This window comes from Chiloscyllium punctatum, chromosome 12 (assembly GCF_047496795.1).
Source record: "Chiloscyllium punctatum isolate Juve2018m chromosome 12, sChiPun1.3, whole genome shotgun sequence".
NCBI lineage: Eukaryota > Metazoa > Chordata > Chondrichthyes > Orectolobiformes > Hemiscylliidae > Chiloscyllium > Chiloscyllium punctatum.
The window spans coordinates 42,082,502-42,098,774 of record NC_092750.1 but is presented as its reverse complement, the minus strand read 5'-3'; the positions used below and the strand labels follow the sequence as shown (position 1 = coordinate 42,098,774).

At 38.1% G+C, this 16,273-nt stretch overlaps 1 protein-coding gene across 2 annotated transcripts in view; it reads right to left on the bottom strand.

Annotated features, from left to right (window-relative positions):
* Window positions 1–3,755: 3,755 nt before the first annotated feature.
* The window catches only part of synpra (synaptoporin a), a 377,164-nt gene continuing 364,646 nt past the window's right edge, over window positions 3,756–16,273 (bottom strand). For both annotated transcript variants that reach the window (XM_072582461.1, XM_072582462.1), the window contains 2 exons: window positions 14,564–14,755; window positions 3,756–9,657 (listed from right to left, as the gene is read on the bottom strand). In XM_072582461.1, coding sequence (XP_072438562.1) covers window positions 9,343–9,657; window positions 14,564–14,755 — 507 coding nt within the window. In that variant the 3' untranslated portion in view covers window positions 3,756–9,342. The remainder of the gene's footprint in view (window positions 9,658–14,563; window positions 14,756–16,273) is intronic.

Below are 16,273 nucleotides of genomic sequence, written 5' to 3'. Positions count from 1 at the left end.
ATTCTGCCACTTTTCTCACCATAATTTGACACCAGTCAAGCCCCTTTAACATTTCACCCTCCCTGTCTAAACAATTGCATTAAGTATCTTTCATGGGGTGTTTTTCTGTCTGCATAGCACTCAATCGATTTGACTATGGTAAAAATGAGATTGAAAGTATATTCCCACACAGCACTTGTGTTTTAATAACATTCAGTGATTCTATTTGTTTGCAAAATGCATCATTAATGTTAGTACCTCAACCCAAAGGACAGAACAATATTGTTAGCATTGAAAAGGAATAAATGGGCCTGACAGGGAGGAATCTGCCTGGCCTTCAAAATCTATTTGAAAATTCCGATTCGCATTGTGAAACATGAGAAATCCAGAATATCACAGGCTTTCCCACTAATGCCTGTTTACAGGGAATTTGAATTTTGATTAAACAATGAAATATTCACACACACTGGGGTAGATCCTAATTTCATGACCTGGCATAAAACAATAGGTAGTGAGTTACAAGCTAAATTTACATTTCTCATGAAATCATCAGTTAGACTATCAAACAAGCTCAAGGTTTACCCAGTTCTGTGCAACATGGCTAAGACATTACCTTGAAATATAGAGGAGGCACAAAGAGAACTGTGTTAAAGGAACATGATTTTCTGGCTCCAGCTCACAGAATTGCCCCATACAAAACAGCTTCATTGGAAGCAGTGAATTGTTAAATGTTTCTTAAACTTATGCACTCTTTCTAAAAATATTAATATAAAGTGACTTGGTATCTGTGGAGATAATTCGAACCCTGTACAGGTTTATAAAAATAATTTAAGTGAAAGATTAACACTGTTGCGAGGATTTTTCTATTTCCAGAAAACTAGTTTGAAGTTATAAGGTTGGGTGGGATGGTATAAGGATGCATATGGCTAATGAAAGATTCATAAATCACTTTGAAAGGGAGCTATTTAGCTCAAGTGCAGTTGGCATTTTTATATTCTTTCCTGAATTTAATAGGGTGTTTTTCTGGTGGTTGCAAATATTGTCAAACATTAAGGGTTAGGTCGTGGAGGGTGGGATTAGAATAGGTGCCGATTTTTCTTTCCTTTGTCAGCGTTGACACCATGGGTTGTATGACCTCTTCTGTGTTGTGACTTTTCTATAGTTGTATCAATGGAAACTCCAGCTGGTCCTTACAAGGCCAGAAATCCAAAGGCTGGGAGGTGTTGTCATGACTCCTAGCAGTGAAAGCCCCACTCACCACAGTCAGTCTGCAGCTCAAAAGGCCAAGAAAGTGATAACAGCACATCAGGTAGGGGGCAATATTCTTTCAGTGGTGGAGTTTTAGGGCATATGAAGTAGATTGGTGCCATAGGGGCTTGTAGCAAAGTGTTAGTGTCCCTACTTCTGAGCCAGGCATCCTGGGTTCATAACTTCTCTGAACATGATTGGAAAATATCTAAACTCATGTCAGTATATTAACCTGAATTTTACCAGGATGGCTGAGCTTTTGCCATTGGGAATGATGTTGGGAAGAGACTTTTCTTAGGCAGTAAAATCTAGGGGCTATCTTTCTGCCGATGTGGCTAATTAAGTGGCTGCTAGTGGGACTGCCAGCTTTAGTAACAATAGCAGCATGTTCCAAGTGTTGTCAACTCAGTCACCAGGCTGACAATCAGCATCACAACTGCTAGCAGTGGCTAGTGCTGAGGCTGCATCCTCAGTTTAAGTGCATATCAATGCTTGGATGCCAACCGAGAAAAGTGTGGTCCTGCAGTGTGGGAACCAGGCAGCCAACTGGAGAGACTGGTGGGGCAGTACGTTTGCTGAAGGCAGGTGACATTGTTACCTTGGGTGTAGCTTTTGGTGTCAGAATTCCCCTGCTGGACCAGGGAGTGTCTGAAAATGAAGGCCTTCTGTACAACCTGGGACTGCATAGAAGGCCATCAGATTTCATTGGCTGATTTCCTGACATTGGCTACAAGTTCCCTCATTATGGGCAGAATGCCTGTGGAGGTGGAAAAAGGCACTTAATTGGCTATTGGAGTAACTCAGTTGTATCCCAAGGATGATGTGATTATCAGTTCCATGGCAGACAGACAGCATTAGTAGCATTAGCCATCCCCGAGGCTTCCCACACTGTTCTGTCAGTCATTTCACCTCCTTGACCATTATTAAGGGCTAGCGAAATTCAGTCCACTATTTCCTTTGTAAATAAAATAAATAGAGACCATTTCTCTATTTTCTACACTCCATGCTACATCCAGTTACAACCATTGTAATAAGATTAGAATTCTGAATAATGGCAGTCAAATTAGGAGAGGATAACAATATCTTACCCCAAATTTAGCTATGCAGCAAGTGAAATTGTCTGAAAACCTGGCATTAGAGAATCTTACTATTTGACCTATTACACCCTGGTTTAAAAGTGCCTGAACTGGAACAGGAGCAACAATGCAAAAAGGCTGGTAATTGATATGCTGTCATATACTAGGTTATGTTGAGGATTTGTTTAAGCATTACTGTCTACAAAGACAACAATAAATCAGTTTGAGTAACTGGACATTGTCAAAATGGTGTCCCTGGTCAAGTGCTGGTTAATTCCTACTCTGAACAGATTCTAGCGTAAAGCACAAGGAGCTTATCAATGCTTGCTCCCTTTATCTGATTCGGTTTGGCAACATACCCTCAAAATGTAAAAATTCTGAACGTAAACTGCTAATGAGAGTTCTATATTACATGAAAACCAGATGCAAACCTAATGTATCGAATTCCTTGTGAGAGACCTGGTATGTGATAATTAATCAGGTTAGTTTGAAAGAAATGTCACTTTAGATATGCAAAGTTTGTGAAAATTGAGCACAGTTTCAGACCCGAGGATGCCAGATTTTGGACATTGTATCAGTATAGCAAGATAAAACAAAAGTACGTAGCTTTGCTTTTATGTTTGGTGATGTAAAGGTCTATTGGAAGTTACAGACTGAAATTTGCTAGAAAGGGGCATCTCACATTGTATGCCATTGGCTGTACCTTTTTATGCCACAATCAATCCAAAAATGTTTTGCCCCGAAACATGCCTGAACTACAAGCTGCTAACATTATGGCAAGGATAATGGGGCAACTAGAAGTTAGTGAAAGGTTCCACCAACAGTCCTTAATCAATGAGCTTTAAGCTTTGAACAGTAAGGCATAGGAAGAAAGTGAATTAAAAGGGATGATTTAAGCGAGGTACAGAAAGAGCAATAAATAAAGGGGAAGAAAGCTTGGAATGAGAGAGACACAGAGGGGGCAGATACAAAGGAAAACTAAGAAAAAGTGTAAAAATGTAAAACTTGGATTTTAGAATCTCCACCAAGAATTCATTTTCTGAAAAGAAGTAGACTCACCAATTTCTTTTTTCCCACTTTCTGGACCAAAAAAGCTGCTTGGCAGATATTATCAGTTATCACATTTATGAAGTGCCACCTATCCCAAAAGTGCAGGACTTAAATTCTTGTGATGTGTTTAATGGTTAATTAGTATAATGGTCAAATACAACAAATTCATAAAAATGATGGAGAGACAAAGAGTGATATTTGTGTGAAATAAGCTGGTGTTGTACAAAACAATCAGCAAGTTCTGGAGATTGCTTATGTTTCCAATAATCTCTTGCACTTGCTGGACTATTTTTACAAAAATGGAAGAGTGCGTCAGTTACATATTTACATATTTTGAGCAAATGTTTTAAAATCTATTTTCAATAGCAAATAATACTAATTAATGAACGCACCACCATAACATGAATGCAGTACTGTACTTTAATCGGATTACTCAAAGTGGAAATAACAATGTACCGTATTTATAACAATCAAAATAACCATATGCAGATACAATTAACATCAAACCATGATACTTTTGCTTTACACCAATATTAAAACTTTGGACAGCATTCAGACGAGTATATAATTCAGCAAATACATTTTTATAAAAGATATGCAGAATTTTTGATGGGATCAATACAAAAAAAATTAATTTCAAATTTCTGTATTAATCTGTAAATTACTTCACTCAAAAAATCTTGTCTCTGCCAAATGCTTGTCAGATCATTGAATAATCACGTTTGGTTAAAAACTGAATGATGGATAAAATTTTGATTTATTTTAGGCAACTTCGGTTTGGGCAGTTTGGCCTGTTTCAGAAGAAGGCTTCATGTGCTGCTAGAAATTACAATTAAAGTAGTAGGGTCTAATAAAGAACAAACAAAAACCATTGGCCATAATTTGTAGCAGGGCATAAGGCATCTACCACTGGTTAGACCTCCCCTTATATGTGAGATTTCAATGATTTTGGGTGACAAATTGCTGCAAATATAACTTGATTATGGCGCAGGAGGGGAAGGACTTTACTGAACAGTGCAAGTAACTGGGTTTCTCCTTTCTCATCAGATTGGATAAATAAATTAACAATTAAGGAGTTAGAAGGAAATATAATTTAGACTGAATGCATTCAATGTTAAATCAGATACAAAAAATGAAGAGGGGGAAAAGAAAATTGTATTAAGAATAAAACAAAATCAGTCAAAGAAAAAGTCAATATTTTAACATCTCCAGCAATTACAGCCTGAAGGAACAAAACTCCACATTTGTAATAAGTTTCAGTGAAGAGAGAGAATGACTGGCAACAATTAAAACTTATAACACAATTTAAAGGGAACTTAGGCTGAAAGATCAAGACAACTTGCTGTGGTGGGTTTGGTTTGTGCTGGTGCTGTTCAATTACAGTTCACTCAGGGAGTCCAAGTTGCAATGGCAACATGCATTTTTACATATCTGTTGTAGTCTGCAGCTATGGACAATGATGGTAGAGGCTGACCATAAATCTCTTCCAATCTTATTGCTTGCCATTACTGTGTATTGGAAGGATGTGTTGGTTAATACCCAACACATTTGGACACATTTTCCTTGGCCATAGGTTTCTGTAGATATTAACCCAAAATTTGATACAATACCAAAATGAAATTTAATGAAGTTGAATGAAATAAGGAGAACACATGTAAAGCCTTGTGATGACCTAATGTTTAGATGGTCACTGGTTGTAAAGTGTTTCTGTGATTTGCTGAAGGAATTATGTACTTACATTGGGGTACTGTAACTCAGCAGTAATGCACTGAACTGTCACAGTAACTCTGGAAAACTGACATTTTGTTTAAACCTGACACCAAAAAGAGATACAATAATGTGGACTATTTACCAAATGAATTTGTGATTGTCATAGAATTGTGCTGTGTAAATAGCATACAGTTGATTCGGTGACATAAAAGTAGTGAAAAGCAAAATCAAGCTTTCGAGGTCAGCTGTTCTTGAAAAGCAAGAGGTAAGTTTCTTCCCAAGGAGAGACAAGCAAACCTTAATGAGTTAATTGATCAAACTGGCTATAGTAGATGACACTTTTGTGATATTTGCCAGTGGTCAAAATGATCATGCGCTCAAGACTGGATAATTGTTTTAAATGTCTCAGGGACCCAATGACCTAATTGTGCTCTAAATTCATTGCTCTTCTTGGAACTTCTGGAATGAGCCGTTAGGTCAAGAGACTCAGGCACAAGGGTCATGACCCCATGGCTCCAAAAGGGATCTGGCCCTGAGAACAGGTATCCCTGCTCCTCGGATGCTGCCTGATCTGCACTGCTTTTCCAGCACCACACTCTTGACTCTCTCTACATTGGGATCAAATCAAGAGAAGGAAATAACCTGATAAAACGTTACCTAATTACTTCTTTAATATGGGAGTAGAAGTGGTTAACTCTAAAGACTTGGCTGATCTGGGCTAAAGGGTCAGGACCTGTTAAAGGGGATCTTGAGGTCAGGCCAAAAGATCCAGTTGAAAAGATGGCAGATTCCCTTTGATTCCTATTCAGGAAAATTTATGGCAGATACATCAGGGGGAGGTTCCCTTTGGAATGAGCCGCTCAAGAATTTAACTTCTGGATCAATTAATTTGACTAATTGCCAACTTGTGTTTATTGTGTGTATACTTACTGTTGAAGATGATTGTACTGTTACATGTGGACTATAGGCAGGAATGGTGTTAGCCATTCCCATAATTACAGGGAAAGAGAAATCAAAACAGGTATATAAAGTATATGGATTCTGACAAGAGGGACATCATGTAATGTAAACAATATTCACCCCTCTATTGCACAGTAAGGGAAGATGCTTTCAGGGTCCACCAAGATGGAGGGTAGAATGGGTAAATGACTAATATATGTACCCAACCCATATATGATAAGGAGGAAGCTTTGTGTCATTTTAATGTTCTATTAATTGTACTATGCAGGCAACCTCAATGAATACACATGCATATAAGTAGCATATATGAGAAGAGGAGAGAATTGTGTAATAACCACAAAGGTATTATTTCTGTATGGAGACAATGCCCATCCAAAACTTTCAGTCCATTTCACTCTTCTCGTGTGGGTCAGTTGAAATTATTGGATATCCATAAGTCAAAAGAGAAGATGCTTTGCAGCCATGACAACTTAAGGAGAATCTCAACTGGTATGTGAATCAATTTTCATATTATATACATCCATTACCTAACCAAGGAAAGGCAAGTACTGAGACAGGCATGGAAAGTGTATTATATCCTGCAGCAATGAAGTGAAAAAGCACAGAGGGAGGTAAAAGAGATTAAGGAGACCGATTGGTGGGACAAACTTTGGGATTGGAGGTTGAATGTAGAGATCCACTCCTGAATTTGTATTGTGTTCCATGTGCTCATGGTAATCTATAGTCCTAGCATTAGTGTGAGTAGCTCTGTTGTGAAGTTTGCGGTGTACTTTAAGGTGGGGAAAATAGCAGGATGAAATTTCTGACATCCTGAAGTAATGATCATCAAAAGGAAATGAGGATGCATATATTTCGTTAAATCATTGAGACCCCTAGAAAAGTTCTACAAAATTTTAAAGAAAGGAATATGCAAATATTAACTCAAAATTTGCTGGGTTACCAGAATGAATTTAAATAAAGTTGAATGAATTTGAACACACATGAAGCCTGGTGATAACCTAATGATTAGAAAGGTCACTGGTTTTAAAGTGTCTGTTTTGTGTTGCTGAAGGAACGTGTGTGTTTAGTTTGGAAGTCTGTAACTCAGCAGTAATGGACTGAACTGTCACAGTAACTCTGGAAAACTGATGTTTTGTTCAAACCAGACACTGTGAATAAGATATGATAATGTGGACTATTTATTAAATGAATTTGTGATTGTCATATAGAATTATGCTACGTAAATAGCATATGGTTGATTTGATGACATAAAAGCAGTGAAAAGCAAAATTAAGCTAAAGCTGAGGTCAGAGTTCATTAAAAGCAAGAGATAAATTATTTTCCAAAGAGACATAAGCAAATCTTAATGAATTAACTAATTTAACTAACCATAGTAGATGACATTTTGTGCTCAACACTGGATAGTATAAAGAGTTTGAACACTTTTTTGTATGGAAATATTAAAATAGTTTGCCTCGCAGCACAATTGGCCAGCTGATGAGTTCATCTGATTGAACAGCTTAAAGTTCAGATGGAGTAGCTGATGACTGTCCTGGTCAAATGTTCAAATAGGCCTTTGTAAAACAGTTCACTTGTGACTGGAAACATTGTACGGGTAAAGTTTTTGCAGTTTTTTTTGTAGTATACATTGCTTTAATAAAGAACATTGGGTATATTCATTGTTTGAACTACCTTGTTATTGATATCGGAATAAACCCGACAGACCAGGGAATGTGGGAATTAAAGTCTAGAAGCATAGGTCTCGAGCCCAGAGTTTCTAGCCCACTGTGCTGTAAAACCTCCTTCTGTTTAAGTTGTAGCAATGTGCAAATACAAGAAGGTCACATTATTTACTTCAATAGTGAGCCAGACATTGCAATGCTGTTTTTGTGAGGATAATGGCAGAGCAGTGCATCTTAAAACAACTTCTGTATTTTGGATATTAATTATACATTTGCTCTGTGCTTGAATTTGCTGTACCACTTGTGCGTCAATAACAGTAAGTACCAATAGCATTACCATTATTTTGACAGCTAGATATGGCTCGTTGTATATTCTAAGAAGACAGTTTGAATGTTGCTAAGCTGACATTGCGACTGTTGTGTGTGGATTTTTAAAATTTGCAGGTAATTTTACATTTATGAGTTGGATTACATTGGTTGGCCAATGATTTTGATCACAGATGCTAATGATTATTTTGAATACATTCACACACTTCTCAATCATCACCACAATACCACAGTACTTCAAAAAGACAGAAAGGAATCATAGTTGCTTTGTGCTTTGATAACTACATCTTACGTCAAGATATTGAGCATAATATATTGACTGTTATAGACAGATACAGATTCAATTTTTCTACAATGACTATTTCATTTGTGTGACAACACAGTAAGACCACACTGCAGGCAGGCACATAAACTACTGTACCAAAGAGATATAGCTGTGGCAAGTTGCAGAAGCTGGTTGTACAGTTGTTCATAAAAAGTTAAACATTTTCCAAAGTAAAGATCTTTTCAATATTTTAGGGTGATCTAATGCAGTTTTTCACTGCTGTAGGGAATTCAAAGATATATTACAAAACATACTCGCATGCTGAAAATAAATCACATTTGCATCTGTACTAACAAATAATATATATAAAGTAAACAAAATAACTTTTACATTTAACAAACAAGGGTTTTTTGAACAAAATGCTTCTTCTTAACAAACATAGAAATATAAATTCCATTTGACTGTAATACCTGTAGCTACAGCATAAAAACATTTTTGCTTTACTAACTATAAGGGTGAGATCTTAGTGCACTGAGTAACATCACACCAGAGTCGGACACAGTGTATAAGCTGTAACAACATCATGCACAAGCCATTTTTAAGTACATACAATGCAATATTTAGTAGTCACACAAGGGCCACTTATTAATTCCTCCCCAGAAAGCCAAAAAGATTAATTCAATTCTAATACTATTTGCTCAATCAGACAGAATCTACCACATATAGCCAGAACAAACATTACACAAGCAAAATATGTTTTGTGCATTTTAACAGTTTTACAGGTTTTACTATTTCAATACAACATAAAAAAGACACTAGCCATGGAGGTATTTTATAAAGTGACATTTGCTTACAGTAACCAGCAATACTTACATCACCATGCTAATATTTGAACACCTGAAAATTATTATTAACAAGTGATTAAAATCACTGCAACTTTCTACTGATATTTCTCATTATCAATATCACAGAAATACTCAACACCCTTATGAATTTACTCTAACTGAAAGCTTGGTGCTATGGAGATTTCAGACAAAGGATGCACAGATATCAGATCTAGAACACGCTACATTTGATTAGTAAAAGAAGTTGGAGCATTCTGGCCGTAACCACCCTGACTGTAGCCTCCAATCTGACCATATGAAGCTTGTTGCCCATAACCTGGTTGCTGTCCATATCCTTGTTGGTTGTATCCAGCTGTTTGACCATAGCTTTCTTGATCACCTGCCCGCTGATTGTAGGGTTGGTTGAAGCCAGTTTGAGCCGGCTGTTTTTCCATGGTGCTTTGAGGGTGTCGTTGACCTGAAGTATGCCAACCAGTCTCCTTGAACACAAACCAGATATTCCCAGCCCACAGAATAAAGTTAAGAAATCCAAAGACCTAAGGAGGTGAGAAGATGTGCAATTTTATTTTATGCATGTCACTTTTGTAATCTTAAGTTAACAACTATTATGGTTCTGACAATTATTGAACTGGACAAGTCAAAATAAAGTTGTTAAGGTGATCTAGAACTGACTATTTCATGTGAATAAGTAATACTTAGTGGGAAATCAACTGCCCCTTCATAAGTCACACACAACAAGATTAGCACTAGAACTTGTAACTGGTAAAACTTTAAGCAAGTTGTTTAAGTCGCTCTTGAGTAACAAGTTTTGGTTCATGCTGCTCCATTAAGTAATACTGCCAAAATGTCTTTACTGTAAAGTTTATGATGGTGGATTTGGTACTTTAACAATACTTAGTATTTGTCATTATCAGTTAATTCAAAAACAAGAATTTCTTTCCTGCATGAGATAAAACATAAGGGCTTAAAAAATCAGCAGAAAAGGAATTTATTGTGAGTGATTGAACTAATGGACATTCGTAAATGTGAGTGTGTATACATGTGTACTTGCTATGTAATCTATTTTAATTTTTTTAGCTTCAAATCACTAGAACTGCAATTCTAAAATATTGTTTCAAGGAGGAAAAGTGTAAAAAGTACAAATAATTATTTGGAAAACAATATTCATTGCGTACATTCATGATTTCAGGCAAATCTGAACAGCTTCACCATGAGTAATTGCTATTATTATGCCGTCAACAAAATCAGACCTTGTAAGACAGCTAAAAAAATGCAGGTCAGCAGGAAAACAGCAATGCCTTTAGAAAATTATTCCTGATATGAACATACTGTAGGTGTTATGTGACCTTTAAAACAATTTATCATACTACTTAACAAATAGAAATGTCAAATACAATTTTAGCTCTCAGCAATAATTATCATTAGGAACTAAATTCATTTTCAGTCATAGAGTCATAGAGATGTACAGCATGGAAACAGACCCTTCGGTCCAATCCGTTCATGCCGACCAGATATCCCAACCCAATCTAGTCCCACCTGACAGCACCCGGCCCATATCCCTCCAAACCCTTCCTATTATGTACCCATCCAAGTGCCTCTTAAATGTTGCAATTGTACCAGCCTCCACCACTTCCTCTGGCAGCTCATTCCATACACGTACCACCCTCTGCATAAAAAAAGTTGCCCCACCACATCCCTACACCAAATTCTAGCTGTCTTGTTATTTAGATTTAAAGTTATTTAATCTTAAAATTAATTTCTGGTGTGTAACTATACAAGATATGGGAATTATTGGAACACACATTTAAAAGGACCAAGGTTAGGTTAACATTGTAGCCCTGTTGATCCCTATTTCAGTGAAAAAGAATCATAATTTGAGTATTGATGAGAAAGACACATTTTATCTAAGCTTTTTGTTTTGTACATTTGCACAAATAAAAATGTTAATGGCAACAGCATTTTACACTGCTTGAAAGAAGAGTGCTGACTGGTTGACAAGTGGATTCTGATTGGTGGAGGTGTTGCCATGGAGAATTTACCAGTTAGATGATAATTAACAGTTAACTGATGAGTGAGTGAGTGCTAGATGAAAAAGATTGGCAAAATGTTTGTTTTTCAGCAATGCTCAAGTTCTGTACTGCAAAATAAATATTTGTGGTACTATTCATGAATTCCATAGGCCTAAGTCTTGCTTTCTCATAACTAGAATACTCATGATAATTCATTGCTAATATCTGGGACAATATTTATTTTGTGTAGATTTAAAAAAGAAAATATGGGTTTGGCGATGGAGGCGGCCCAGGACCTGTACGTATGGAGGGAGAATTGATGTGTACAGTTACGGGGCAGTAGAGTTGGTTGGCGCGTGTGTCCCAGAGATGTTCTCTGAAACGATCTGCAAGTCGGCGTCCTATCTGCCCAATATACAGGAGACCACATCAGGTGCATTGGCTTCCACATCCGACACAAGGCCTCAAAGGATCCTTCAACATCCGACCAAGTCCCCAAAGGATCCTTCCACATCCAACAGACATTTACCTGTACCTCCACCAACGTCATCTAGTGCATCCGTTGCACCCGATGTGCTCTCCTCTACTTCAGGCAAACAGGACGCCAACTGGTGAATCATTTCAGAGAACATCTCTGGGAGCCCCGCACCAACCAACCCCACCACCCCGTGGCTGACCACTTCAACTCCCCTTCCCACTCGGTCAAGGATATGCAGGTCTTGGGCCTCCTTCATCACCAAACCCTAACCACTCAATGCCTGGAGGATGAACGCCTCATCTTCTGCCTTGGGACGCTGTAACCATACGGGATTAATGTGGATTTCAAGAAATTCCTCATTTCCCCTCCCCCCCCCCCCGTACCAATCGATCCTAGTCCCAAACCTTCAACTTGGCACCGTCTTCTTGACCTGTCCATCACCTTTCCCATCTATCTGTTCCACCCTCCTCTCCGACCTATCACCTTCTCCCCCATCTTCATCTACCTATTGCATTCCCAGCAACCTTCCCCCCAGGCCCATCCTCTTCCCATTTATCTCTCAGCCCCCCAGTCCACAAGCCTCTTTCCTGATGAAGGGCTTCTGCCCGAAACGTCGAATCTCCTGCTTCTCGGATGCTGCCTGACCTGCTGTGCTTTTCCAGCACCACACTCTCAACTCTGATCTCCAGCATCTGCAGTCCTCACTTTCTCCAAAAATGAGTACAGTACTGAGAATATCCATTATGTTGTGCATGTACCAGTGTTTCTGTGAAATTATTGATAATTGATATTCTCATAATTTTTTGATACACAAAAGATTATGATTTGTACGTTGAGAATCCAAGTTGTTTGCTGTTTTGTTTAGTTTTGCCATTAGAGCAGGAGAGAAAGAGTAAAGGGTAACTCCAGTGGAGAACTAGCAAAACTTACATTCATTTCTTCCTAGGTCTGGAGTCAGGAATAAGTAAAGCTAGGAGTTAATGACCAAAAGTATTGCCAGTTTGGAAGGGCTCAGTATCTCCGCCAAAATGACATCAGAACTCTAATTCTAGATATCCTTCACCCAAAACAGACAACCATCTTTTTAATGAGGACTGAATGGAAACAGGGGGTATTTTATACATTTATCGTTCACAGAGGCAGCATCACATTTTAAGTGTATCTGCTAACAAAGGATTAATCTTCATCATGCAAATTTCTGAAACATAATTTGTGGGCTTTAGACATTTGTGAAAATGTCTGAACTTCTTAGAAATCTTTAGAGAACACATATACTCTTTTGGAAAGGTTCCAGTACTCCTCTGGAATTGTTAACTGTAAAATTATTGCATGGGAAAAGTGGATAAGCTCTTTGGAACTGTCAAGCTTTCATGCCATTTAATCCTCTGTCCTATAAATTTTGAAAAGAATCAGCTTGCTGTAGTTGTAAATTGAAAGACAACTTGCTTACTATTTCAGAGATGTTTGATATCATAAGCCTCAGGGTTACAATCACAGAAATTATTTAATTCACTCCTTCCATAATCTATCATTATCATAGTAGGGACCTGTAAGGACACAGTTTGATTGACAGTTCCAAGTGGTTATAAATGGATGATTGTCTTCACAGTGTTATAAAAATAAATGTATGTTGTTATTTGTATTAATCACTTGAAGGAATTTTGATTTGTGAGTGATTAAGTAACTGAAGGACTTTGACGTTTTAAATGGGCCTTCATGATTGACAGTGTTTTTTTAATTTAGTGAATTCTATAATAGATGTTTGGAATGTTGTATTATTTCCACTTAACATAGTTTCTGAGGTCAGCCAGTGGATACTGGATGAGTTAGTTTGGAAGATATAAGGTCAAAGCATGATGGGTAGGGTTAGTCCTGGGTTGGCTTGAATTGGTACTAAGCTGATACAGGGGCTGTAAAGGCTGATATAGATGAATGCTGGGTCATAGGTTGCTGTGAGTTGAATGAATTTGGCATTGGGATATAATGGGCCATGGGTTCTAGGTTAGTATTGTGGGTGTGAGGAGTTATAGGGTGAATAAAGGGTCATACTTTGGCATGGAGGGTATGAGACATCATGAAGATGGATGGCATGAGTTGGCATGGATGGAGGAGAGGAGTGAGTGGACGGTTGAGGGCTAAAAGGCCCCACTGCCAGACTGCACACCGAACTTGCTGGTGAAAATTTGCCACCATGTTCCTAAATTCCTGTGAGCCCCTGTGATGGAAAGTACCCTAGATGAGGTCTCAACATGGCCCAATTGGTGGAGATGCTAGATCCTAAACTAAACAGCAAACAATTTCAGCTCTACTATTTACAGGTAGGGGGATCCTAATGAGGATTGGAGGTTTGGCTACATCTCAAGACCCAGCTTCCCAGAACAGGTAGAAACCAAAGTTCCATGGTCACAGAATGCTCAAGTTCAAGAGATTTACCCAAAATTATGTATGCCCACTTGATCCATGCTAAGGCATCCCAGAGATCCCATGAAAATGATGGAGTTCTCTGATACAGAGTTATTGCTGGAGGACATAATCAGGTTTAATTCTGGCATACATCCTGGGATCACAACCTAAAGAATCAGCGAGTCATAATACAGAGACAAATGCTCAACTATTATTTTAATGTTTTGTATCAACATCCCTCCTTTTATGTTTATTCTCTTTAAAACACTCAATCATCACTTCCCAATTTATTGTTATTCCTTTCTTTTTCCATTGGCCCACTGATGCATGCAATTTCTTGAGTTTTGATTCCAGGACTTTGACACACAAAGGGTCACGCAAAATGAATACCGAGCTACTTCTTCTTTCATCTTTCCTGCTCCTGAGGAGCTGAATTTGGGAAGTTACCTTGAGGGGCTACAGGCGCTAATCCACATCTTACCTCTGGGATGTTAGCACATCACCAAACCAGCCTGCTGTTCAAACATCTATCAATATTGGCTTTCAACTTACAACGGATGTGTTTAATCCTGACATAGCAGGGTCTCTGACAGGTGAGCATTTATTGCCCTGCTGTTTGCATGCTGACATGAGTAAAAGCACTTCATCAGGATCTGTAGCAACTTTGACATCAGAGAGTCCTTTCGCCCAGGCTGACGATCCCACGAGCCACATGAATGAGAAGACCACAGTCACAATAAAGTCCTGGAAAATATTTTTAAAACAATTACTTAAAAATGACATTAGTCTTGTTTTAAAAGCACACCATCACTGCATGCAGAAAATCTCATGAAAGAAACCCATTTATACAATTGTAATGATATTTATGAATGTATAAACATAGAGCATTGAAACTTTATATATTCATCCTCAAGGAGATAAGAGTGGAGGAAGATTGACTCTAATCTCCAGCAACCTGATCCTCTACTGTCTACTCTTCCTTTCAGTTGCTATAGTTACTGTGGAAGTTACAAATTTGACTATAAACTGGATGATGGAAGCAAAAAATGGGAACCTAAAAATGTAAAATTTGAAGGGGGTTGGAGGAGAGAGACATTTAACCAGCTACAGGAATTGTTAAATAATGAATGGAAATCTGGCTAAAACAACATTTTAAAATACTGTAACCTAAAATATATATCAGTTCTATTTTATACAGATGGCATTTACCAGACAATCTAATGTATTCTATTTCCCGAAATCAAAAACCTTCTGGCTCATATATTGGAATGGTACTGAATTTAAAAATAAAAGAAAAATATGGCTTCTGGTATTGATGGGGATGGGTGTTGCAATTGTGGCAGAGGGGGAAGGCGGGGGGGAATGGTAACAGCCTTGGTTGGAAAAACCTGGGTTCCAACTTTCCCTGCATTCTTTGAAAGCAAATGCTTTTTGTTTGAAATTGCATCCTTGCCTGATTCACAAGATTGGATTGCAGTTGAGCAGCAGCACTCTAATGCAGTTCACAACCATAAGAAAGAAAGCTCCCAGTGTTGGTGTGAATTTGGGATGGGGGTGTACTATCCCTGACTCTGGAGAGTGAGTGGTCCAACCATTGAAAGGTAGTCAGTTTGGGTGATGGGCCACTGGGGAACGACTGCTGCTCCTATTCATTGGCACCCATACAGTGCTGCAAAGGCACTTAGCTTTTTCCCTAAGCTATCATTACCTCCCTGTAGTTGCTGGATTTTCCAAGGCATGGAAAACTTAACCAGGGAAACATGACATAATATAGGAAACCAGGATAAAAGTATATACCATTAAGTTGACAAATTCTTCCTGGAAGCGAATGGGCTCCCTTAACTGCATTCTGGTTTCTGCTACACTTCTAAGTAAGCAGACTGGAATTAAATTTGAGATTTTAAAATTTCAACATTTAACCTGACTCCAATCAACATCAAAAGAAGCGATTGTGCCCGAAACATTGATTCTCCTGCTCCTCAGATGCTGCCTGACCGGCTGTGTTTTTCCAGCACCACACTTTGAATTCAATCAACACATCTATTGAGGGTTAAAATACCCCCATCTGTTTCTACACAAATCTTTGCTGGAATTGCAGTTAACTTTGGAAGAGAATCACTTATGATCTCGAAATTCAAAAGAGGTCCTTGCAGTTTCACTGTATCTCTGGCAGAACAGCAGTAGAAACCATAAGTGTAAACTGCCAAAAGCAGAAATTCAGGCTTTATCTATGTGAATAATTAAACTTCAGAACTGTAGGAT